The 27,493-nt window shown below is 44.3% G+C and overlaps 1 protein-coding gene across 12 annotated transcripts in view; it reads left to right on the forward strand.

Moving 5' to 3' along the window:
- DGKI (diacylglycerol kinase iota) overlaps positions 1-27,493 on the forward strand; it is a 463,467-nt gene that overhangs the window by 185,533 nt on the left and 250,441 nt on the right. For all 12 annotated transcript variants that reach the window (XR_010842070.1, XR_010842071.1, XM_059074881.2 and 9 more), the window contains 2 exons: positions 21,201-21,275; positions 22,641-22,697. Coding sequence is in view for 8 of the 12 variants with exons in the window: in XM_059074881.2 (XP_058930864.1) it covers positions 21,201-21,275; positions 22,641-22,697 (132 nt within the window). In the remaining 4 variants the exon portion in view is untranslated. The remainder of the gene's footprint in view (positions 1-21,200; positions 21,276-22,640; positions 22,698-27,493) is intronic.

Genomic DNA, 27,493 nt, shown 5'->3' on the forward strand with positions numbered 1-27,493 from the left:
TTGAGGGTTAGATGAGATAATGCATTGAAAGGACTTACTTGCCACAGCCATGGGCATAATGAATTAAAAGGGGGCAAAGGGGACCCAGAAAGGACAAGAGCAGACAATTCACAAAAGAACCACCGCTGGCCAATATATATATGAAAAATATAAACAAAGGCACTCGAATTAAAACATCTATGAGGAGTCAACATCATGTGCCTGTTAAAGATTTACAAAATGCTAACACCTGCTGGCTAGTTTAGACCAAAATTGGTATTCTCATTGTCAGCTGGTGGGAGTGTAAGTTGACATACTTCACGAAATTATCGTAAAAGCGTTAGAAATCTAGCTCACTCTCTCCACTTCATTCTGGCATCACGTTTTGGGAAGGACACTGGCAAAGGGAAGACCCAGGAGAGTGTGCTTAACTTGGTTCAGGGTGGGGAACTTTGTAGTAGAAGGAAGAGTGAAATAACCTGGGTTGCAAAAGAGTATTAATGAGAGAAAGGAGAGAGAACTGACATCTTCCAGCATTAGAAGAGCTGCCATGAAGAAAAGGAAAGTATCTTTTCTTAATTTAATTTTTTATTTTATATTGGAGTATAGTTGATTTACAATGTTGTATTAGTTTCAGGTGTACAGCAAAGTGATTCATTTATACATATATATGTATCTATTCTTTTTCGGATTCTTTTCCCATATAGGTTATTACAGAATATTGAGTAGAATTCCCTGTGTTATACAGTAGGACCTTGTTGATTATCTATTTTATATATAGTAATGCGTGTATGTTAATCCGAAACTCCTAATTTATCCCTCCTTGCCATGTTTCCCCTTGGGTGTCCATAAGTTTGTTTTCAAAGTCTGTAAATCTGTTTCTGTTTTATAAATAAGTTCATTTGTATCATTTTCTTTCTAGATTCCACATATAAGTGATATCATATGATATTTGTCTTTGTCTGACTTACTTCACTTAGTATGATAATCTCTAGATCCATCCATGTTGCTGCAAATGGCATTATTTCATTCTTTTTTTATGGCTGAGTAATATTCCATTGTATGTATATGTGTGTGTATGTATGTATATATATATATGTGTATGTATGTATATATTTATATATGTGTGTATATATATACATATATATATATATATATATACCACATCTACTTTATCCATTCCTCTGTTGATGGACATTTAGGTTGCTTCCATGTCTTGGCTATTGTAAATAGTGCTGCAATGAACATTGGAAAGAAAAGGGAAGTGTCTTGCTCTCCCCTGTTAGGAAGGTAGAACTAAGTTCTAGATAGAGAATCCACTGACTCTAACAGTCAATCTTACACTTTGGCATAATAGATGTCACCTGGAAAACCTGTTAACAATGTAGATTACTTTTTAAATCTTTGCTCCAAATGCTGATTCAGTAGGTCTAGAGTTAGATTTGGGAACCTGTGATTTTTAACAATAGCCTCAAATAATCCTGGTACAGATAACTGAACTTTGACAAATACTGTATTATAAGGAGGAACTTTAACAATCAGAGCTTGGACAACCAACAGGGGAACAAGGTGCCTGGAGAGATGGGCTCAAAGGAAGTGTTTATGAATAAGTTGGGTGGCCATCTTGCAAGGATGCTAAAGGGGGGTGTACCTCTGCTTTGGATAAGAGGTTAGTCAAGGAGATCTCCAAGACAGCCTCCAGTTTAAATGTTTTATTTGCAGCTTTCTCAGTATTGAACACAGTTTTGTAAGAAAAAAAAAACGTGTAAATAGATTATATATTCTCATTTCTTTAAAGAATCACCTTCGAAGAAAGCCAACCTGTTGGGTTTGGGACCAGATTACCATAACCAGGTACTACCTGCTGGCTTCTAAACAAAGTGCAGGCAGAGTGCTTGGAGGAGGAGTGACTCCATCACTGAAGAGATACCTTTCACTCCTTACTCTATTTTAGCAAAGCAAATGTCACGGGTGGAAGTTAAGAGAAGGGAGAAGGGAGAAATCAGTGTGGGTTGAGTAGACAGAGGTGGCTTCGTGGGAATGGGGCTTGAACGCAGTATTGAAAGATGGGTTAGATTTACGTAAGTAGAGTGGGGAAAGGAAACCTTTTCAGGCAGGGAGAGGAACATGGGCAAACTGAGAAGCAGAAACAAGCTTTGTACGAGGGAGAAGGCAATCATGAGACAGGCATGAGCACACCAGAGGGCATGCGTTAGGTAAGAATGGAAATAAGGACGGATGGGGTGTGTGTGTGTGTGTGTGTGTGTGTGTGTGTGTGTGTGTGTCTGTTTTCTCAACTGAAACTCGGAACGCATGTTATAAATGTCTGTGTGCTTATAAAGCATGACCATATTGTCTAAACCAAGACAGATTTGAGGGTGAAAATGGCTGCTGTGAAACCATCACAACGTATGGGGACAGTGCAATAGTCTATTTAAAACCAAAGCCATCCTGCAAATTCAGGACCTCCTGTTGGCAGACATGGATGGACATTTGGGGCCTGATATTGGAAGGCATTGCAAGGAAAGCTGTGACGGCACAGAACATGAAGACTGTTGTAGGAGAGTTTGCTCCAAAGTCTCAGGGCTGAACCAGATGACCTTTACAGTTCTTCCTCTTTTATATTCTCCAGTGAGAATACTTAATACTGCAGAATGTCTGTGAATAGATATTTAATGGGATTAAAGTTGTTCCCAAATCAGTGGCAGTCCCCAAGTTAGTAACTGTTTCTTTTTCTGGTCTGGAGAGAAGAAAGGGATGCCAAAGTAGTGAAATTGGAGTAGAACGATCACTGTTTTCCATCACGATTATGGGGGGGAAACTGAGATAAAATTCCAGCTAGGACCACTTTTGTTTCGTGATATTGATTTTGATGGACATTTCTTCATTCACTTATTCTACAAGTGTTTACGGGCTGGGTACCCAGTACCAGAAACTTCAGACCGAGTTGAGAGTGACAGGTGACAGTTAATTGTAATTGACAACGTCATGGTTCATGGTGGGTACACTGCTTGTTCCTGTCTCGTGGTTGCCTTCTCTTGTACAAAGCTTATTCCTGCCTCTGAGTTTTCCCATGTTCCTCCCCCTGCCTGAAAAGGTCTCCTTCCCCACTCTACTTATGTAAATCTAACCCATCTTTCAATACTGCGTTCAAGCCCCATTCCCACGAAGCCGCCTCTGTCTACTCAACCCACACTGATTTCTCCCTTCTCCCTTCTCTTAACTTCCACCCATGACGTTTGCTTTGCTCAAATAGAATAAGGAGTGAAAGGTACCTCTTCAGTGATGGAGTCACTCCTCCTCCAACATCACTCCTTCGACAACATCATAGTGAGTACAGTCGTAGGAATTGTTCTGGTGCGCGGCTGATGGGATATACAAAGATGTTAGCGAAATACGTATTTGTTCCCAAAGAAACTCATGTCTCCCCTGAGAATCCATAGAGCACGTACCTGTGCACACCAATTTTTACACTTAAAAGACACTGCCTACGTCACTAGGTAGAGGTACAAACAACCGTGGTCACACCTGCCCAGAGACATGTAGACACAGAAAGGCCACATGTGTAGTGGGAAGGAAGGGGACTCTTGAGTGAGACAGACCTGAATTTGAAAACCTGTTGTTCCATCTAGTTACTGAGTGAATTATGGGCATATCATTTCACCTCTTTTTGCCTCCATTTCCTGATTTACAGTATTGTTATTAAGATTGACCTCAGTGATTCCTTTTTATTTTTATTAAAAAATTTCTTTTTTAAGTTTAGCATCTTTAGACCTCAGCGATTCTTATTCCTGGATGAGCATTGTAGTGACTTCTGAAGCTTTACTTCAACTCTATTTTTTTAAATGGTCGGTTCCCAGCCTGGATCTACCATATCGGAATCTCTGGGGAGTGGGACCAGGCATGAATATATTAAAAACAAGCACACTCTACAGATGACACATATGCTGTCACACATAGTGGGTAGGGAGCCACTGATCTACTTCACAGAGAGAGTGTCAGAACCAAATGAAGTGGCCTGGTCCCTGCATCTGGTGTATAGTGGCTGTTATGCCATAAATCCTGTACCCCCCAAATATGCTGAAGTCCTAACCCCCATGATCCCAGAATGTGACCTTATTTGAAACTTGGGTTGTTGCAGATGTAATGAACTAAGATGAGGTCATACTGCAGTAGGTGGGACCTCATGCACTTTGACAAGCGTCCTTATCAGAAGAGGAGAGGACACACAACGGTAGACAGGGAAGAAGGCCATGCAACGACGGAAGCAGAGATTGGAGTGATACAGCTGCAAGCCAAGGATTGCAGGCTATTACCGGAAGCTAAGAGGGAGGCATGGACGGATTCGCCATCAGAAGTGTGCCAAGCCTATGCACACCATGACGACAGGCTTCTAGCCTCCAGGGCTATGAGAGAATTCACAGTGCTGTTGCTTTACGCTACCCAGGCTGTGGTACGTGGTTAGGGCAGCCCTAGGAAACAAAGACAGAAGATGGTCTGTTAAGGTGAGTTAACTTACCTGGCCACGCTGTCAGAGGCACTCACACAGGTACATTTAAATCAGGCTTGATTGAGGATTTCAGTTGAGAGGTATGTGGCTTTCTGGATAAGTTAGCAGACAGACAGGTAGGTGCCAGAAGCTGAGGACTATGGGAATAGGGTAGGTAGAAAGGTGAGGGAGACCGCATAGGTTGGGTAAGAGTGAAAAGGAGCTGTCAGACTTCAGAATGCTGTTACCAGTTGTATCTTCTCTCTCTATATTTTTTCTTCCCTATTTTTAAAGGTACTTCTGTCACCTGCTTTTTGTGGGTAGGCTAATGGGTACTGTTTTGCTTTTGTTATTGTTTTGTTTGTGTGTTTTGCTTTACTCTTGTCCTTGTGGGTCATGTTTGGCAAAGATGGCCAAACCCGCCTGTAACACCTGACCTTAATTCTAAGGTGTCTTCCAGTACTGCTCAGCACTTAATAAATATAGTTTTATTAAGTCAGTGAATGAATTGCATTAGGGAGGTCAGGTGAGATGGGGAGGAGGGGGGTGGAGAGTGATGAGCTCCTCAGGTCCAGCGACAAATGGATCTGGATAGAAACCCTAGCTCTGCCCTGCTGCCTTGGGTGTCAGGTTGCTCTGTAAAAGGGTGATGATTATACCTGCTCTTCAGAACTGGCAGGAGGATTAAAGTAGTTGACACATGTTGACATCCTCCCTCCTTCTCTCCTATGCCTGCTTATATTTCAATGTCATTAAGTTGAATGAGCTAATTAGCAGTTTGGCTGGACTTTGGTTTCAACAGGGCCTTCTGTTTGGGATGGTTCTAACCCCGACGCTGAGACTCCTACACTTTCCCTGTCATTTTGCTGCTGTGTGTAATGTGCATAGTCTCCCTAGGTCATGGGTGGGACCAGCTGAGTGTGACAAATCAAAGTAAATCATTCTGGAAAACACCTCACAGGCTGTGTCTTCTTACTGATGGGTCAGAAGCCTCATCCTTGTAATCGGGCATCACAGCATCTGCACGAAAGGATGCTGGCTACATCCCTGGGTTTTGGAAGAAACCTGTAAGAAGAGTACAAGGGCAGTAGCTCTCTGCCCTCTTTGAAGGAAACTTTCAGCTTTCTGTTGTTTTAAGAGAGAAAAAAGATGACGAACTTGGTGCCAGTCCTGTCTATTTCCTCTCTAGAAAATGCGAGCACTGGACAGTGGCCCTCGCAGATGCTGATCTGTGGGCATCTGTGCACTGTGAGCGAGACGAGAGAGTGGGTTCCCAGCACAGGTGGCTGTGCATTCGGATCTGGTGGGTAGACACCCCAGAGCGCCGACACTGGACGCAAGCCTCCGACTGCGTGGGACACCCCCCACCCCCACCCCCCACTTGCTGCCCCTGGTCTTCCAGCACGGCAGACTGGCGCTCCGCAGCTCCAGATGGCGGCCAGGCTCTCAGAGGGAGCTGTGAGTGTGGCAGCCAAGCCCAGAAGCCTAAGCCAGCCCTCCAAGCTGTTTGGGTGCCAGCGTGAAGATGCCGTCTCCCGCGGCGCTTCTAAGGCCGCTCTCTAGCAGAGGTGCCTCCCACCACCAAGATATTGAGGAGCTCATGAATCCAGATGACTCGGGGAGAGCAGAGCCATCAACAAAAACAGTTTTGAAAAAGCGTCTGCTCAGATAGACTCTCTGCTCCTGACCCCCGAGCCAGTGGATGTGAGTGGAGGAAGGGGGTGGGCTGTTTCTGTGTGTGCAAGGGGTGTTGCCCATGGGTGTCTGGCCAGATGGTCGGGCATGTCCATGAGGTCGTCCAAGTGCACACACAGGACTGGGTCTAGCATGGGGCAGGCCCTCGGTTAGCCATTGTTATTATGACAGCTGTCGTTACCATTGTAATTATTTGGCTTAGAGTGTTATCCGTATGCTTGAGGAGCTTGTAATACTGACCCAGCCCACTTGGTGCGCTAGAGAGAGTGATAAGATCCGGAGCCCAGGGAGCTGCAGGGCCCTGCGCCTCTCTCCTAGGTGACCCGGCATCAGCAGTACCATTGTCTGTTTGCACAGTCTGCTTTAAAAAAAACAAAATCGTGTTCTAGAGAGTGCTGAACGCCTGTAAAAGCAACATGGAATATTCTTCCTTAAAAATGGCTTGTGATGGAATAAGTTTAGAAGACACTGAACACCTTTGATAATCAAACATGTATTCTGAAGCTCCAAGAAAGGCATTGGGGATGCAGGATTTGCTCTCTGTTCGCTTGGGGGAAGCGATGATTGTTGAAAACCCATTATTTTCCCCACGGAACACCCGTTGTCATCTCGTGAGATCTCGGAATTCAGTGGGAAACTATTTGAGAACTCTGTCCGCGCAATGCAGTTTTCCTCTTGTCAATGCTGGTCGGTAGAAACGACCCTTTGGGGTGGTCATTGGGGCAGTTTACTCCCACTTAAAGGAAATAAAAGTCAGAGAGACGTCATCACCGCGGTGGGGCTTCTTCACTTTTCTGTCTCTTTATGCAGTTCTTTTGCCTTTGTTTTAAACTTTCATTAAGCTGTCTGTCTTATAGAGCTTGAGACTCTGAGAATGGTTGTCATCTCTTCTGCAATGATACTTTTATTTTATTTTATTTTATTTTTTTGAGGTACGCGGGCCTCTCACTGCCGTGGCCTCTCCCGTTGTGGAGCACAGGCTCCGGACGCGCAGGCCCAGCGGCCATGGCTCACGGCCCCAGCCGCTCCGCGGCATGTGGGATCTTCCCGGACCAGGGCACGAACCCGTGTCTCCTGCATCGGCAGGCGGACTCTCAACCACTGCGCCACCAGGGAAGCCCTGCAATGATACTTTTAGATTGAGGTTGCATTTGTGTGTTTTGTATGTGGGAGTGTGCTTGTGTGGAGCGGGTCTCTTCTTATTTAATATGGGTACGGTTCTGTCACTTAATAGAGATAGTTTGCATGTGATTCAGTGTAGGGTTTACATATCGCCTAGGCAATGCCCAGGTGTGTAGAAGGGCTTCCCCTTCTTCCAGTGTCTCTCAGTGCCGGGCACCCAGAACAACAGATTCTAACCAACATTCTTATTGCTCAGAGGTCCCAGTCTCTACTGAAGCATTGTTTGCTTTAGCAGTTACCCAGAACTACTACTGACCCCAGGGTTGATTTTGTCTGGTTTTTGTTTTGTTTTGTTTTGTTTTTTGCGGTACATGGGCCTCTCACTGTCGTGGCCTCTCCCGTTGCGGAGCGCAGGCTCAGTGGCCGTGGCTCACCGGCCCAGCCGCTCCGCGGCACGTGGGATCTTCCCGGACCGGGGCACGAACCCACGTCCCCTGCACCGGCAGGCGGACTCTCAACCACTGCGCCACCAGGGAAGCCCGATATTGTCTGTTTTTTAGGAGATTTTTCTTTTTGTTCTTCTTACCTCATATGCCAGGCAGATACAGATTGCAGAAGGTAATGTTTTAAAGACAAGGAAATGGCAAAGCCTGCTTTGATGTCTTCATTCGAGGTGGTGTGTGGGCTTTGGAATCAAGTGACCCAGCTTTGAATCCAGGCTCTGGGATTTTCTAGTTGTGTGACGTCCATCATTGTTTTAACTTCTTTAAGCCTCAGTTTCATATCTGTAAAATGTCAATAAGACCTGCTGCTTATGGTTGCTGGAAACTTCAATGAGATAAAGCATATATAGCAATCAACCACATGGCCAGTCGCAAGCACTCGATAAAAATTGGTTACTCGGGTCATTCCTCCTTGAGTAAAAGTGGTTCCAGAGGATGGTCAGAAACTGAAACCCAACAGGCAGTGCCAGGGTATTAACTTTGGAGGGCCTTGTAATCATCCCCCCGCCTCACTGAATAAAAGAGAGGGTGAAACAACCAGCCCAGCTGTGCCCCTTCTCCATTCTCTCAGTCTTTTCTAGTGCACATCACTTTCTAACCTTTAAAAAAAAAAAATCACTTCCTTACTTGTCTGTCTGTGTCCCTATCAGAACATAAGCTCCATTTAGCTCGGGACTCTGCCTGCCTTGTGCTCTCCTGGGTCCTCCGTACTGAGAACGGTGACTGCACTGAGTCGTTATCCTGCCCTTCTCCACAGAATGAATGAATGAGTTCAGTGACGTGATTCTTGAAAGACACACACACAGACACCTGTCACCAGGTCAACCCTGCCATCTAAGTATCATTACACTTAGAATCCAGGGCGTTTGAATTTCTGCCTTATTTTTAAGGCTCGTCACGGGGAGATTCCACGTTCACTACTACAGGATATTGCGGGGTTATAAGTCCTGTTTAGCCTGTGTCGTGCCCTTCTTATTTGATTCTCATGGAGGATAGAGACTGCTGTTGACCATTCTTGGCACAGGTGGTCATGGTAGGGTGGTCATGGTAGGGTGGTCATAAGTCCATCCCCTTGGGGCTGTCACGAGACTAGATCATCTAAAGCAGTCATGTTGAACGTCATGGTTACCTACCTTTATCAGTCCTGCTCCCCAAATCTATCACTAGTAAAATGAGAGGAAGGTAGTAAGATGTAATAGAAAGAGATGGCTTCGAGTCACAAAGACCTAGGTTCTACTCCTGGCCAGTCTGTCTTGGGCAAGTTACTCAATCTCTCAATCTCATAGGGTCTCAGCTCCTTATCTGTAAAGCAGGTGAATGGTGGCCACTTTGCATGGCTGAAGTGAGCTGTGTCTCTAGTGCACGTAATGTATATATTATACTGCTAGCCTCCTGGTAAATATTCTGTCTGTGGTAATGATGTCCTCACTGAAAAATGGTACCAGTAGTTGTACGTATGTGAGTGAAAACCACATGGCCAATTGGAGCAACAGCGTTGGGTGAACTATGATTGAAATGGTGCTCTTCTTGGGCCAGATTGGCGGAAAGACTTTGACTTACGTCATCAACAGCTTGGGATGTTGGAAATGGCAGTAAGAGGATAGGTAATTTACCATGGTTTGATATGGCTTCTTAAGTAGACACAAGCTTCCAGATTAAAGCAAGTGTCTCTAAATCATTGCTTAGAGATCTGAAGCTGTGAACTTTGAAAAACCAACTTTATCTATTTCCACAAAGTAAACTGATAATGAGAACATATTAGGATTCATGCTGCAAGTAAGATGGTATATACGGTGCTATCGCACTAGCAAGTATTAAAAGGCAAACTTTGGTTGGGGTTTTCTAGTTTACGTTAAGCTTCAGATCTCTGCTATGCTCTTGATATACTACCTTGGAATTAGACAATTAAGACAATGTCGAGACATCATTTCCTGTTGTCTCTATTATGACTTCTGTAATATGACCAGCCCATCCTCACTCATAACCTATGTGCTGGAAAATTGGGAGTACACATGTGTTTGTGTGTGTAGGGCTCTAATTGTGTGAATATCTACTTATTAGTGCCTGTATACTTGTAATCATATTTATGTACATTTTTCGTACATATGGAGACACTTCAGTTAACCTACAATAAGATACATGGCAGCTTTGATCTGAGATAACTTCGAAGAAACTATAAACATCGAACAGGGAGCAGCCATAAAAGCAGCTGAAAAGAACCAAAGCAGGAAGATAGCACATGATAAAGTTAAAGCTGTTGACTGGCCAGGGTCAGAAGCCGCTGACACCAAAGGTGAGAAGCACAGAGGAAACAAATGGGAAAAAGAAATGAGGAAAAGACAAGCAGGCGGAAGAAAATACACAGTGAAACGAGACGGGAGTAACAAAGTACAGAGACAGTCAATAATAGCAGTCACAGAAATGTGGCATGTGCTTGGGTAAAATGAGGGCCAGCAGTGGGAAATCGAATCATGGATTTTTGAAGATTTCTTGAGGTTCATTAGTCTGAAATCCCTTATTAATGCATCGTGGCCATGCAGGAGCAGGAAGAGGGAATGCCTAACCAGGGCAGCAATCTTGGACCAGTCAATGAGGAGCACTCACAGCCTCTCACATCCTGGCTCTGGAGGCAGCTGTGTGTTAGTGTCCTTCCATTAAACTTGTACCAGCCAATACGGATTTAGCAGGCCATTCGTCATCCTTTTCCTAAGTAACAGCTGCAATGTATATTTGGTTTATGTCTCAATAACTGTACCTGAATTTTATGTAGATGTACGAAAGATAGCAGCTGTGTACACCAGCTACGGAGTCAAGTTCCAAGAGGTAGACATCTCCTAAGAGCCCTGTGGTCGTTTTCTATTGAAGCCCATTAGAGAAGCCTTGTACCTGTCGCTTTCTTCTCATTTAAAAAATGTACTAAAGTCACTGATATAAGCCACTTTTTTTTTTTTTTTTTTTTTTTGCGGTATGCGGGCCTCTCACTGTTGTGGCCTCTCCAGTTGCGGAGCACAGGCTCCAGACGCGCAGGCTCAGCGGCCATGGCTCACGGGCCCAGCCGCTCCACGGCATGTGGGATCTTCCCGGACCGGGGCACGAACCCACGTCCCCTGCATCGGCAGGCGGACTCTCAACCAGTGCGCCACCAGGGAAGCCCATAAGCCACTTTTGAATCACTCTTAAAGAGAATGATTTGGTACGAATTTCAGCGTAAGGGTAAACTACTGAGATCCAGGCATGCACCTTCTTTCCCCTCTTAAGATGAACCTGTGCCCTTCTGCACACCACTTCTTCCAATCCTAATCCAGTGGTCAAAACACAGTGAGGGGTCATTCTTTACAAGCAGCCATCAACTTTAGCTTTGAATTAACACGATAGCTACTAATTTGGTTCTTACTGAATTGTTTTTCCTGTGAGCCCTGATTGGCTGCTTTTCCGGATGAGGCGGGGTTCCCATGTGCTGTTCTGATTCTCATATTCAGCTCACAAAGCCCTTTCCCTTCCCGTAGCTGCTTTCTGCTCTAAGATTTCGCTTTTTGTTCTCTTGAAATGAAAAATATAAAATGTACTGGCTGTTGGGGAAATAGAAAGCTTTTATTCGTGTCCAAACAAGCATGAACAGTGGCACTTTTCTCCTTCTCTCTGTGTCTCTAGGGAAGTTGTGGAGTAGACCCTTCTGTGCCTTAGCTCGGGTGGATCTTGCGTACCCCAGATACATGGGCACGTCTGTGGTTCCTCAGGGGAGGTGTCTCTGGAAGCATAAACACTTCATATGCAAAGTGCTTCAGATAATGTGTTCCTTAGAACAGAGCAAACTAAGCTGTTTGAAGAGCAGGTTAAGTGGGTTTTATTGCAGTACTTCGGAGGCAATCCCGACCCATAACACAGCACGAGAGTGCAGTGGGTGTAGTCAGCTGGTGTACACACCATCAGCAAGCTGACCGCGGAGTAGGAGTGAAGCCGCTCTTGGCTCTGTCACTTATTCTCCTGAAAGACATGAGGCCCAGGTGTGAGAAATCTGTGTTCACCTTTCCGGAGACCTGCGTATGATGGGAAGAGGGCCGTGCTCTGGCAGTTCATCACTCTTGCTTCTCTGCCTTGCCTCCCGTTCCATTCTCATCACTCCAATTCGGGTGCTCCCTGCCTAATATGTGAATTTCCACTGTGAACTCTCATTACTTAATATCTTTTTCTTAAATTGAAGGATAGTTGGTTTACAATGTTGTGTTAGTTTCAGGTGCACAGCAAAGTGATTCAGTTATACATATATTCCTTTTCAGTCTTTTCTATTACAGGTTATTATAAGATATTGAATATTGTTCCCTGTGCTCTACAGTAGGTTCTTGTTGTTCATCACTTCAGCCCTGTGTGACCTGGCCTGCCATCGTGGTCTGGCCTCGTCCCCGCCTAGTTCACTCCACTCCAGTGACACTCTGCAAACATCCCACAGTCCTTATGCCTCTGGGCTGTGCACTTGCTGTTCCCTTTGCCCGAAGTACTTTCCCCCCAGATAACTACGTGGCCAATTCCCTCACCTCCTCTTGGTGTTTCTTCTTCTTCTTCTTAAGTATTGCTTTGTAGCTCAGTTTTTTAAAAAATTTATTTATTTCTCTTTTTTCCTGGCCGCGCCACGCAGCATGCAGGATCTTAGTTCCCCAACCAGGGATCGAACCTGCAGCCCCTGCACTGGAAGCGTGGAGTCTTAACCACTGGACCGCCAGGGGAGTTCCCCTCCTGGTGTTTCTTAAAATGTGTCTTCTCGGTGCGAATTTTCCTGGCCAACCTGTCCCAGCTTCAACTCTCCGCTGCTCCTGATACTGCCTGCCCCGTTCTCGCTTTAACTGTTCTCTTTAGCACTTATTCTATCAGCGTATTATGTATCACACTTACCTATCTTGTTTATTGTCTGCCTCTCCCAGGAGAATGTAAGCTCCATGAGATAAAAACAAATTTGTTTTCAGTGTTTTATTCACTACGGTATCCCCAGTGCCTGGGACGGTGAACGGCACTTAGTAGGTGCTCAGTATTTATTGGTTGACTGAATTAATATATCAATCATCTTATTTCCTTTGGTCTCCCTCCTCCTGCTTTCAGAGAGTGCTGCATCCTGCCACCAGATTGAATTATTATTTTTGGCCACATGAGTCTCAAAAATTATTAGTGCCCCCATTGCCTATTAGGTTCAAATTTGTATTTCTCACTCTAGATTGAAGGGCTCTAGCAATCTTTTCCCAATCCACCTTTCTAGCCTAACGTGCATCGCCCAGCCGGGACTTCTGTTTGGGAAGGCTGGCCCCAGTGCTTTGCAGCCCCACAACTTGCTATCCAAGTAGATATTCCAGAGTCTTACTAGCCTACAGACATAGGTGGGATCACGTGAGCATCAGTAATGCAGACTTCCTGTTCTTAACTCCACCCACTTATGTAAGGCCTCAGCCTTTTGCAAGATAGCCTTCCCGTCCGAAAGCTCTAGAATTCCCCCAAAGACATCACATTTGTGGTCACAAAAATTGTTTAGTTGTACTCACCATGAAGCCTCTACCCTGTTTTCCCTCTAGTCTTTATGAAAGTCTTCTGTCCCTCAAACACCTATAGAATGCCTCTTTCTCTCTTCTTTTGGGATTGCCTATCCTGAAAATGCCTGTGTCCTAGGGGTTTTAAAAAATTTATTTATTTACTTATTTTTGGCTGCGTTGGGTCTTTGTTGCTGCGCGCCGCGGGCTTTTCTCTAGTTGCGGTGAGCAGAGGCTACTCTTCGTTGCAGTGCGCGGGCTTCTCACTGCGGTGGCTTCTCCTGTTGTGGAGCACGGTCTCCAGGCATGCGGGCTTCAGTAGTTGTGGAGCACGGGCTCCAGAGCACAGGCTCAGTAGCTGTGGCACACGGGCCTAGTTACTCCGCGGCATGTGGGATCTTCCCGGACCAGGACTCGAACCCGTGTCCCCCGCATTGGCAGGCGGATTCTTAACCGCTGCGCCACCAGGGAAGCCCCCCTAGGGGGGTTTTGTCTCAATTCCAAAGCCACCAGTCCTCCAGACTGGGGTTAGGCTGGGGGCTTACACTGAGAAGAAAGCCCTAGTCTGCAAGCCCTTTCACCTCCCTCCCTCCCTCCCTCTCTCTCTCTCTCTCCCTCTCTCCCTCCTCCCTCCTCCCTCCTCCCTCCTCCCTCCTCCCTCTCCCCTCCCTCCCTGCCAGAATATGTCTTGAGCTTCTAATATGCGTCAGGCAGTGTTCGTGGTGTTGGATTAGGGCAGAATGGAGATACAGGGGAATCTCCATCTTCTCGTAACTCTATACTTTTTTTTTTTTTTTTTTTTTTTGGCTTTTGTGGTACACAGACCTCTCACTGTTGTGGCCTCTCCCGTTGCGGAGCACAGGCTCCGGACGCGCAGGCTCAGCGGCCGTGGCTCACGGGCCCAGCCGCCCCGCGGCATGTGGGATCTTCCCGGACCGGGGCACGAACCCGTGTCCCCTGCATCGGCAGGCGGACTCTCAACCACTGCGCCACCAGGGAAGCCCGTAACTCTATACTTTTTAACCCAGGTCCTCTCAGGAAAGGTTCTGCTTTGCCGTTTCTCCTTGAGACCCTCGTGACCCACAGCCAGTGTTCCCACTCCTCACCCTGCACCTCACCCCCTGACCAGGCACACAGAGAAGCCTCCACACGCCACCATTAAGCATGGCGCCCAATGACTCACGCAAAGGACGCCTGTGAGCCCCTGGCTCAGCGCCCCGTCGGACACATGGAAGCCAGCTCCGTTCCTTTTAGGAGGCATCGGTGCCTACTATGTAAAGAGACGTCGGATCTTCTCCCTGCTGGAGTGTCTTCAATTTTCAAATATTACATCTTTTTAAGGCCCGATTCAAGACTTTGCTCTTTTTGGTGTTACGTTCTTTTTACTGAGTCAGCCTCTGGGGTTTTACCCTGCTCTAGATTACAGCTTTTATTGTGTGCGCTGTTCATTTAGCATTGAGCCATGCATGGTCTTCTCCTGTTAGTGACCTTTTCTTTCAAGTCCTCCGTGTCTCCTCAAGTGGCACACCAGCTTCTCCCAGGCAGGACAGAAGCTTCTTTCTCTTTATGTCCTGCACAGCACTCAGAATGCTGACACTGTTCCAGCTACATGCAAAGTTCGTACGTGGGACATCTCAGACCATCCTGATTCCTGAGAACGGGCGTGTGCAGGTTTAGGCACATCGGTGTGTATTTGCGTGTTGCTGAGGATTTTTGTTACTTGTTTACGTGACCCCCTTCCCAACCCCTCAACTTCCCGTTGCTCCCTGCTCCTTTTTCTTTCGTATATTCTGAGGCACTTCTGGCATCATTTAGCATCTAGGGTGGCGACGCTGTGGGGCTATCTCAGAGCGATCCGGCCCTCACTGAGCCCTGTCCAGAGGACACGTGCTGGGCAGCAGTACCCAGGCTGACGGTTTCACACAGAGTGAGGGCTCCCTGCAGGAGACCCTCTGAGGAGAGCTCTGAGATTCCCCCCCCGGGCACAGACTGGCACCTCTCTTCCCTGGTCTGGGCTCTTGAAATCCTGCCGTCTCGGAGAGAGTTGCTTACGCAGTAAGGAGCCACGGGAGGGGCGTGCTGGCACATCAGCTAGCCACCCTCTTGGTTTGTCCAAAACGGCCTGTATTCTGTTTGAGGAAAAGAGGCGCCGGCGTGAGTGCTGATGGAGCCTGTGCTTTGGTCCTGCAACCACATTAATGGAACTTCCAGATAATGTCAGTCTTCTTTTTCCCTAATAGCAATTTACCCATTGCATCCTAGACACCCCAGAGGAGTAGAACTTCCAGAGCATGCTTGTCATTGCTTCTAATTAGGTTTTTAAATAAATCAAAGAACTCTTGTTTTCATTTACCTAGGATTATACAGCAGCAGCGTTCTTGTTTGGGTTGCCCGTAGCGGCAACGCCCACTGAACGGACGCTGAATTCCTGACACTTTGAAGGCCTGGGCAGCTTCCTCCTCCCGCTCTACCGAGCAGTCCTTTCACCCCACCCTTGGAGAGGAAGAAAAGGATAGCCTGGCCTGGGCCCTGTTGCCCCGTCTCCGCCTTCCATCACAGGGCCACTGTGGACTGAGCTTTGTGTCCAGAAGGGAGGATAAAATTCTTGCCCCACTTGCTGTTTCTCCTTTGCCTGACTCCCAGCACTCAGTTTCGATTTCTCACCGTGATTCTTCTGACGTGGGAAAGGTGAGGAGGCTGAGAATTGCTGGGAAGAAGGCAGCTGGGGGGCCTGGGTTAGGAAGCTCATCCCGCCAGCCTCATCCAGCCCTCTTTTCCTGACTTTTCACCACTCGGCGCTCCATCCTGTCCTTCCTCTAGTGCCTCTGTGCCCGCTTCCCCACGCCCAGGATGGCTGGGTTCCTGCCTGGAGCCCCTTCCCTGGCCATGCATCCTTTTGTCACCGTGGCCTTATGATAAGGGCAGGGCTGATGGAAGCAGTGCTTCCTTGCACTGGGTCTGTGAGCCCATGTCTGGGAACTCTGTCTGCAGTGAGATGCTGCCAGGCCCATACTTCTGTGTGGCCAGCAGCGGGCTCTGGTCCTGAGGTCTCCTGAGACAGGAGGCCGAGAAAGGGTTGCCATGTCGGCTCTGGAGACTAAATATTTCCTCCTACTTCTCCACTTCTGATCTCTGGTGATTAAACCTGTGTGTGTGTGTGTGTGTGTGTGTGTGTGTGTGTGTGTGTGTGTGTGTGTGTGTGTGTGTGTGTGTGTGTGTCTGTCTGTTGGGGGAAGGGTGGTGTCCTTAAGAATACACTGGGAGAGGTGGGGTCAGAGGCAGGATAACTTGACCATCTTCAGGAAAAAATGAGATTTGGCATGTGCTTATTGGGAAGGGGCTCAGCCAGCCTTGTTGTACATGCTTCTTGGGGTCAAACTTCAGACTGTTAGGGGTGGCATTCAATTTAAGTCTCCTTGGGCAGCAAGGAGGCCTTGACCTGTCAGAAATCATAAACCTGTGAAACTAGGTTTCCCTTTCTTTCTCCTATACTTTCCTTCCCTCCCTCTCTTCTTTCTCTCTCTTTCTTTCAAACGTTGTTAACTATTACCAGATATTCATGGCTACTTAGAGAAGTCACATCTCTTGTTCAAAGGAAGAACATATAGCTTGCTTGGTGGTACATATGAATCAGGGACTTATGACCAAAGGAAGTGGGTAGGTGGGATAGGATTAGATATTAAACTGTTTCTCAGGGACAGTTATATACTTTCTACCACTGCCTGCCTCTGGTCCTTTTGTCCCCACTCCAGCTTCCATCCCCAGAGCCAGTGGTCTAAGGCTGTGGCGGTTTTACTTCCATACTTGATATGAGCTGAAGTTTGGTGAGGAACTGTCACTGCTTGGAATGTCAACAGTGCCCACAGCATGGGAAGCATATAGGGTCAAGTCAGAACTTCGAGTGTGTTCTCTTACAATCACTGTTAGGTCTGCTGGTTAGGTTACACCCACCATCCTAAAGCATAACATATCATTCATTGTGTCATTATTATATAAGTAAATTATGATTGGAGTATAATGGGATATAATCTATATTATAGCCTATGTTGTCTTAGTTTTCACAGATGTGCCCCCTCTACTAGTTTTTACAGATGTCTCACACACACACACACACACACACACACACACACACACACACATACACACAATTACAAATTAAGGGATTTCCTTTGACAAAATCAGGAAACCCTTAGTAAGGACACTGAGGTTACTTGATATTTGAAGCAGTAAGCCTAATTGGCCCTTAAATTCATTGATGAGAGTGAATTATTAAACTTTTATAATGTTAATTTTTAAGCGTGTTTGGGCCCCAGGCCATATTTATTTTTAAAATTGTATCTTTGTGCCAGGTTCTATAACAGCTGTGTCCCAATATGAAGACTAGCAACTAACCTGCTGACTTAATTTTAATGACTTTTCTTGCTTTATCATTTTTCATAGTGAAGGAAGTATTGACTTAAGGATTTTTAAAGAAAAAGTGAGTAGCTACAGTATTGAGAATGTCTAGATTCCTGTGTTTCATCTTTATATTTAGTTTAAATCTTGCAAATAAAAATTGGAACATAACCAAGCATTAACTGAGCAGTTTCTGCCCAGAAGCTTATTATCCAGCTACTTCAAATAACTTTAGCTAATTAAAGCATAGTCATAAACCAAGAAGTCAGCAGTTGAGACCTTCTGATTCGTTGGAGCAGTTTTCATCAGTTGAGAAACTAAAATCCATGTATTTTTCTACTATGGAAAAGGACCTGAGGCCTTCATTCAGAATTTATTCACTTAATTTTGCATGTGATTATAGACCTTCATTATCTGATTTATCAGATTAGAAGCTGTTTAGAAGCTGTCATTTAAGAAATTGAGGGCAACTGAAGTCAGGTACAATAATATTGAAAGGCTATCTAGCCTGATAGAAAGACAGGAAGCAGAAAAATGACTGTTCTTTGTAGTAAAATACATCATGTTGTAGTGATTGTAAAGAAAAATTCAGATTATGGTTTCATATATTCTGCCTCAGAAGGCATAGAAGCATGCCTTATGAGGGCCTTTTAAAATGTAACACTGATAGGGAGGGTGGGAGAGAGGGTGATGCAAGAGGGAGGAGATGTGGGAGCATGTGTGTATGTATAACTGATTTAGTTTGTTGTAGAGGGAAAACTAACACTATTGTAAAACAATTATACTCCAATAAAGATGTTAAAAAAAAAATAGAAAAGGAAATAGCAAGATAGCAAGCATTCTTGCCTTGTTCCCAGTCTTCAAGGGAAAGAGTTGTCTTTTAGTATTAAATATGATGTTAGCTATAGGTTTTACAAAGATGCTCACCATAAAATTAATGAGGTTCCCTGCTTGGTTTGCTGAGAGTTTTTAATTAAAATTGATGTTGTCAGGAGCTTTATATCTGCATTTATTAAAGATATCATAAGTTCTTATAAAAAAAATTAAAAAAAAATAAAATGTAACACTGTTTAAATAAAATTAGTTTTATAACATAAAGCACTTTTCTTCATATATTATCATCTGTAGAACATTGCACTTGAATTATTACACATGAATGGTATCGGTGTAGATACATGTTACCCTAGGAAGCTGAGAGAGGACAGACTTAAGCCACAGGTTCTCAAACTTTTCCAGGCAAGATCCCTATTCAAAGGAGATTCTGACTTGGAATCCAGATGGAAAACAGGGCAAGGAAGGGGTATTCTGGCTTCAGCGAGGGCACATTTGTCCCTTCCTACCATCCGCGGTGAGTCCGTAGGAGCCTCAAGGAGCCCTTGGAGCTCTGCAGGCCCCCAATGCAGAGCACACGGTCAGGCACAAGGCTAGACCAGGGCAGAAGTTACTGGTAAGGAAGGAGGTTTTTCAGGCGGCCTTAATTAAGCCCATCAGCGGTTGCTATCATGAGAGTGTCGCTTTGCTTGCGTGCAGTGAAATCTACTAGGGCTTTAGTGGATAACCAGTAGAGTGAAATCAACTCTGAGCGTGACTGTAACTTGAGCGCTCAGGAGCCCCAGGCATGTCCTGTGGGTGGTGCTAAAGCAGTGATCCCCACCAGGAGATCCAGAACAAACAGGAGAGCAACAATAGTTTGCTTCTTACGGGCACTTAACTCATGAAAATTTGCAAACCTAGAATTTTATTATTGTTGCCTCGAGCGATGCTGCCATTGCTGGTGCTGCTAATAGTATTTGTCACTCTTGTTCTCCCCCCACAACTCCCACCCCTTCCTCTCCCCCCCCCAACTCCCACCCCTTCCCCCCCCCCCCGCTTTCTTTTTAGTAGTAGAGCCAAGACACTTTTTAGTAGTGCAGCTAGACGCTTGGGTTTTCCTTATCCTCCTTTTTGGCAAAATCAATTGATTGCCAAGCTTACATAAGGTTACCGACCATGATCTTTCCTCAGGCAGAGGAAAACCAAGAGTGATGAAAGCGTTTGCAAGCAGGGTGCCTAGACCTTAGTCAGTGGGTATCGAGACGACGCGTGTCGTTGCTGCGGTACTGACTGCAGCGTTCTGGATGCTTGGTTGGTGGCTGGTGGCACTGTGGAGACTCCGTGTTGAATGGGTAGAACCACCAAGGAGGCGGGAGGCTACAGTTTCTTTCCTGATTCTGCGCCTTCCAAGGTGCTGGTTGGCAGTCCTTCCAGGCTCCTTGGTAGCAGCCACACCTCAATTTTTGGCTTAAAAATCCTATCTCAGTAAGGGGAAGCCAGTCCTCAGTAGGGGAAGCTGAGTCTTGTGTCTTTCTTAAGGACAGGGACTTCAGGCCTTTCACACTCGGATGCTTTGATGGGCTGGGTCACAGACTGGCTTTGTTATAATAAGTTTCTTTCAGTGCTCAAAGCCCCAGATTATTCCTGCGGATCCACCTTTTAACCTGTTCTCCATCGAGAGCCCTGAGCATTTCTAGCTCAGATTTTACATGGCACCGTCAGCATTGAATCGAGATTTCCACCCCTTTCTCTCTATCCCTGCTGCTTGTTTTTTATTGTTAGAAAAAAAGATAAACCTCAGAGAATATTTTTATTGTGAGTTTTAACTGGTACTGACTGTCAGGGAGGCCAAACTGTGTATGCTTTTAAGCATGAGCCGGCTATCAGACTAATTGGCCCTGCTGTGCTCTAATTATATGACCTTGGGCACATCCCCTGCTGGGCCTCAGTTTTCTCATCTGTAAAATGGCAGTAAGAATAGTATCTATTTCTTAGGGTGGTGAGGATTAAATGAGTTACTATCTGTGAGGTGCTTACAAGAATACCTGGCACATAGCAAGTGCTAAATTCATCTTAGCTGCTTCTGCTGTTAACTGGGCTGCTGCTGCTGTGACGACGATGATGGTGATGGTGATGGCGATAGGAATGGTGACTTGTAAAAGTTAAATTTGTCTTCTTACTTTCCAGAAGATTTGGGCAGAAACCAAGTGGCTTTGTATAGATTTGTGCTGGGAATAAAAGTCCAAGGGGATGGCCCCTTGAAATGTAGACTGTTTGGCTGTAGGGAAACAATGCTTGTTTGGAACCTAGACCTATGTTGGAATGTTGGCCCTACCCCTTAACTATTAGAGTAAACGTGAAAAAAAGTAGGATAATAATGCCTACAATGTTAGGTTATGAAACTAAGAAAAAAAAACAGAATAAAGAGCTTGGTTCATAGTATATACTCAGCATACAGCAGCTAGTATAATTCTATTTCAAAGAGAAAATCTCAGGCCACCCTCAGTCATGGATATGAAGTTACTTGGTAGGTCAGAGTACTGTTGCTGAAGTTTGTCCGATTATTGAACGTTTATGATGAAGTTTTCAATTGGTTTACGTTTGCTTCATTTATGTATACTCTCTTTACTACCAGGGAGCCCTTCAGAGCAGACCGTTGACATTTCTTCTTGTCTTTTGAATTGTCTGTTGTAGAAATCAGCTCTCAGGAGGAAGTGTGCGGTCTGTAAGATCGTCGTCCACACCGCCTGCATCGAACAGCTAGAAAAGGTGAGACAGCGCCACCTACTGCAATTTTTGCTACCCTGCACGTGTTTGGACTTCAAAGACCAGGTGTCAGTTTCCATTTTCAACTTTTTGAAAACAATGGTCTTTTAAAAACCTGGAAGTCCAACATTATCACCGGATTAATCACGAAAGGATGGAAGGACAATGCTTAAGTTTCATTCACTTTATTGTTTGCTGAGGTGTAATTTGATATCATTTTATGTTGATTCTTAGGAAAAGGAATAATAAGGTTAGAGATAAAAGCCTCACGTGTACTAATTTTCTTCACAGTAACAAACGTTGTTATTCACCCATGGGATTTTCCACAAGATGTTTCGTATTAGAGAAAAAAAATTCCATAGCTCTTTAAAATCATTGTTTAGACATGTCTGACCTTGGTAAGTATACTTCTTTCTAAATTGGCTACAAGGGAGAGAGCCCGGCCAGAAGCTCAGTTCCTTGCTTTGAGCAGCGTTCCTGCTTACACAGCACGAATGTGTGGAAGGGGCTGGAAGTGACATTCTGGTGGTGCCTTTCCTCCAGAGGAAGTGGATTCTTCAGAGTCCATTTATCTGTCATCAGGGCCAAGGGAAAGGCTCCAGTAGTGAGTTCTCTGCTGTCCTCTTCCTTCCACGCTTCCTGCTCCTTTTCCACATGGGATTCTCTGTGCATTATCTATCTTGAGCTGCCATGTGTAAATGTATTGAAATAGTTTAGTCCCCGGGGAAATTCATTTAGTTTTACTGACACATTATCAATTGTTGCCAACTGATATTTTGTGGGAATGACTAGTAATATTTTACAATAATTGTTTTTGCTGTCCCAACTCCATCTACTCATTTCCTACTTCATGTCTACACTTCTTTCACCTTATCAAGTAGCTAAAGAAGATGTAAATGTATAAGGAGACCTCCCCATCTAAAAGTAAGGGAGTGCTGAAGGCTTGAAGAATCATTTTGTGTATTTTTGTGAATCGTCTTCATCATATTAAAAATTTCTCAAGTTTATATTTTCCAACTTTTAAAATCTCAAACACAGCTGGATGGTTTCAGCTGCCATATATTTTTCTTCTGCCTCTTTATTATCTCAGTTTCTCAAATTTATGGCATAAGAGCATTACTGTCTAAAGCTACTTTGATTTCATCAGTGAGACTGAAGTGTCATGGATTGGGGATAACAGGATCACTTGGGATTATCTAAGGTGATGATTTCAAAAGACTAAGAATAGTGTAAAACTATGTTCCTTATTCTTTGAGGTTTTTTTTTTTTTCTGTAGTCTCAATATCTGTCACTGTTGGTTTTTTCAGGTAACTCATTCTAGTCGGGTGCTTCTCTGTAATATAGTACCCTTTTCTTTTTAAATGACAGATTAATTTCAGATGTAAACCAACATTTCGAGAGGGGGGCTCAAGATCACCAAGAGAAGTAAGTATATCAGAGCTCTAGCTCAAATACCACCTTTTATTTCCCATTGATTCATTGGATTCATAGAGAATCACTAGGGATTAAAAAGAATGAAGTCCATCTCCCTCTATTCCACATCAGTTTCTTTTCGATACATCAACACATATACAATCAGTAAAATCCCCAAGTCTCTTCAGTGTGTGTCTACTGCCCTTTCTTCTTCTCACAGAATGTATTGGGGAAGCTAAGGTCTTATTGAGTGGAGCTAGAAAGTAGGGGGAGGAGGAGGTGGTAGAATTGAAAAGGTAAGAAAGCAATAGCATTCGATTGACTTTGGGTCCATTTTAATTCCTGGAAGAGGTGGGAACTAAACTGAGACCCAAAGGGATGATCTAAGTGAAGGGCAGGGGCTTAGCTAGGAGGTGAGTGACAGCCTTTGCGACGGAACACAGGCACCCAAGCACAAAAGTGAGAGGGTGTATGAGGAAGGCGAGAGACCTGAGAGAGAAGCAGGAGCTAGACCATGAAGGCCCTTGTTAGCAAGGCTGCAAGTTGAATGTCTCATCATCATAGTAATTAGAGGGGGGCATTAAACTGTTATAAGCAGAATATATTATTCTGGCTACAGTGTGGAGGGAATGCCATATAGTTCGAGCAATATTGGAAGCACGGAGAAAAAAATTGAGGAGCCGTTCTCCCAATCTAGGCAAGAGATTATGGTGATCTGAAGTAAGAGTAACACCAAGTTGGAGGAAATTGGCGAATAGGAATTTGGAGGAAACAGAATTGACAGGATATAGTAATCGATTGGATGTTGGACACAAAGACAGGGGAGCTCGGAATAAACAAGGGTTCTTCTCTGAAAAAGCAATTAGATGTTGGCAAATGAGTTCCTCGGAGGATGGGGTAGGGAAGTAATGAGTTCAGTTGTAGAACGCTCATGTTTGAGGTGTCCTGAGGCCCCAGCCGGGAATGCCCGACAGAAAGCTGAGTGGGTAGACGAGGTTGGAGCTTATGGGGAAGACTGGGCACGAGAGGCTAGACCTTGGTGAATTGTCAGCATATCGAGATAGTAATTAAAGCTATGAGAATAGATGAATGAATGGAATAGGAATAGAAGACATCTGAGTACAGAGGTGTTAATGACAGTTAATGGAAAAAGACACTGTGAAGAAGAATGATCTCACTGTTGCTAATACAAGGAGATTGGGAGAAAACATGGAGGGAGAATAGGCTGGCGGTGGAGGTTTGGAGAGAGATGAAAATATCAAGAGTCGTCCCTGTCAACTGTCCTCTCCCACTGTGCTTGTCTGTTATGTCAGACAGAGGAAAGTTATGGGTCATATGTAGGCTGAGGAAATCTAAGAAAAATGATAGGGTTGTTTTACCCTCCATGTCACCCAAGTGCACTATAGCAGTGGTCAGGAGATAACTCAGTGACAGCTCAGATGAAGGAGACATTTTATTGAGGACACTAGAAGCAACCGTTTTTGAGTTTTTAAGATGGACTGTATGAATTTCTAACCAGGGAATCCATATGTCTACCTTTGGTTCCCTGTCCTTTAATCTCTCTTTTTCTCTCTGGATAGATCATTGTAATTGTATGTGCAGTTTTCTAATGCAAGGATTTTGGGGGTGTGTTTTCAGCAGCTGTTATTATTTCTCTTCTATGAAGCCAGACCCTTTATAAGTGTTTTCAGTTCCTTCCCTTGTCTTCATATCAGGGACTTGCTATTTCTTCCATTCCTACATTTTGAACTCCCCACCTTCCTTCTAGATTATTTCCATCAGCATAAACATGCTCTGACAGCTCCCATCTTAAAAAACCAACAAACAAAAATAGTCCTCAGCCACCAACTGTGTCTTAACTGCGGCTCTGATTCTCAGCGTTGTGTTCAGTGCTAAACTTCCAGAAAGTGTTAACTACATAAATTGTTTCCAGCGTGTCCCCTCCTAGGCTTTTAACCTGTTCTGATCTGGTTTTTACTCTACCTGTTCACTGAAACTGCTTTTTTTTTTTTTTTTTTTTTGCGGTACGTTGGCCTCTCACTGCTGTGGCCTCTCCCGTTGCGGAGCACAGGCTCCGGACGCACAGGCTCAGCAGTTGTGGCTCACGGGCCCAGCCGCTCCGCGGCATGTGGGATCTTCCCGGACCGGGGCACCAACCCGCGTCCCCTGCATCGGCAGGCGGACTCTCAACCACTGCGCCACCAGGGAAGCCCGAAATTGCTTTTTTAGTGTTGCCAATATCTCCTTAATGCCAAATCCATTAGAAATTTTTCTGTTCTTATTCAGTCTTGTAAATGTGTTCAAACTACTCAGTATTTCATCCTTCTTGAAATGCCCTCCTGTCATGACATCTTTCCTAATGTTCCTCTTATTTCACTGGGTAGTCCTTTCACTGTTCACTCCCTGGTATTCGTTGGGCTTAGTACTGGACCATGTTCTGCCTACCGTTGTAGGGAGAGCTCATCCAGTCCCTTGGCTTTACATATCACGTCTGGGCTGACAACAGCTAGCTTTCCATTTCCAGCCCACACTTGGAGTTCCGTTTGATATGCCCACTGAATGTATCACAGTCATCTCAAATATAATACGTTACAAACTAAACTCTTTATTTCCATCACCATAAAAACAATTTTTTTCAATTCTTTTGTACCTCAGAAAATGAGATGACTATTGGCCCAGCTCCTCGATCGAGAAAATGGATGAGGGGGGGGTCATAATGATTACTTTTCTCCGGTACTCCCCACAGCTAATTCATTTGCCAGCCCTGTCAATTTTATTCATAAAATATATTTCAAACCATCCATTTTTCTCCATTTCTGTTGTCAGCGCCTCAGACTAAGACACCATGATCTCTCACTTTTGACAACTACAATAGGTTCTCCAGGATTCTTTAGTTTCCCCCTTCAATCCACCATGATTTAAGAGACTCATCTTTAAAAATGAACGTTGGATTATATCATTTTCCAGCTTAAAACTCTTCAGTGGTTTCCATCTCATTTAGAGGAAAACCATACCCTTGGCTTTGCATGAAAAGTCAAAAGTCCTGCAAAGGCTGGACCCAGCCTACCTCTTCCAACCCATCCAGCTACCACATGGATTTTCTTTCAGTTCTTGAGTCATGCATCCAAATATTCCTCACCTTCTTACAGTTGTGTGTTTCACTGCTGTACTGGAAATCTCTTTGCATGGCTACAGCTGTTTCTTATAGTTAGACCTCAGTTCAAGTATCAGCCCCTCAGAGGTCTTCCTTGATGACCGCCTCTAAATAGGTTAGCAGGTTGCACGTTGTTCTTTGTCAGAGCACCTTGTTCTACCCTTCAGAACACTCTGGATGTCATAATTATTTATTGCTCATTGGCTGGTTTGTTGCCACCCTCCTATAGTGTAAGCTTTGGGAGGTCACTCGTGAAATTTGTCCCAACCTCATTGTACCAGGCAGGATGCAGAGGATGTGATCAATGAATATCTTTTGACTGAATGAATTTATAAAGGGGCTAATTTTTCCCCAAGTGTCCAAGAACTCATGGTCTAAGAGGACAGTTTGGAGATGATACTTATGACAGATTATGACCCATAGAGATTCTTAATTAAGAGGCCTTAGGTGGTTTACTTAATGGAAATGAAAGAAGCAATCTCTTTAGAATTAGTTTGACCTGGGTTCAAAGGACACCTCCGCTTCCTTTCCCCTCGATGGTGTCTCTAGGGCCGGGCTCTGGAACAGCGCTGTTAGTCACTGTCCCCTAGGCTTTGTGGGGTGCCTGATACGTGGAAATGTCTTCATGAATATTGTTTGGACTTCTCTAAGTTGAATCTTTCTGGCTGGACCTCAGTTTTCTTAGAGATAAGCTGCATGGATTGGGCTGTAATTTCTAAGATCCTTTCAAAAGCTCGGTGAATAATACTATGAATTAAACTGGCTGGTTTTGAAAATAACTGAACAATTGTGTTATGCATTTCTGCTAACAATACTGACTATAAACCCTGAAATAATGGATCACCGAGATTTTAACACCCATAAGTAATAGCCCTTTCCTTACCCAGTATTTGAAGATGCTATATGAATAATTCAGATTATCGATGAACAATAAAAAGATGTTATGGTGTCAGCAGCCTTGCTTTGCTAGCTTAACATCAGTGAATCAACACTCATATTTGCAGTGTGAAGATCCTGAGTCTAATTTCATTTCCATAATTTAGGAGAGATAAATAATAGGCAAAAGGAAATAGTGTGAAAAATTTAAGTGCTTGGGAAAGAAGGATGATAAAACAGCAGTGATTCTATAGAAATGGTTTTTTTTTTCCCCTAATTGATAAAGACAATGGATGATCCTCCAAAATGGTAACTACACAATTTAATTGTCAAAGAAATTAGATTGAGAATTTCATTCAATTCAGCACACATTTATTGGCTTTTACTTTGTTCCAGCTATGTTTAAGCAGCAATAGAAGAAATTTATATCAGGCCTAAGAAGACCTCTGAATAGATGGATACTTGACATCTCAAATCAGGGCCATAGATTAGAGACAATTACTCAGTTTCTATAGTAGTGCTTTTGTTTGAGTTATTTTATCTGGACTTTAATTTCCTACCTATTTCCTAGGAAGGATGGTATTAAAAATATTTAACAACTTGCAGAGTCATGAATATTTAAATAAACAATTTAAAAATGTTCTCTTTTTTCCTTAAATAAACTACATGGTATTATAAACCTGCTTACCAAACAATGTATGTTGCATTAGAAATGATTCATTGTCAGTCTTATAATTTCTAAATAATTGTTGATTTGTGGAAAACTGCTGGTTTAATC

This window comes from Kogia breviceps, chromosome 9 (assembly GCF_026419965.1).
Source record: "Kogia breviceps isolate mKogBre1 chromosome 9, mKogBre1 haplotype 1, whole genome shotgun sequence".
NCBI lineage: Eukaryota > Metazoa > Chordata > Mammalia > Artiodactyla > Physeteridae > Kogia > Kogia breviceps.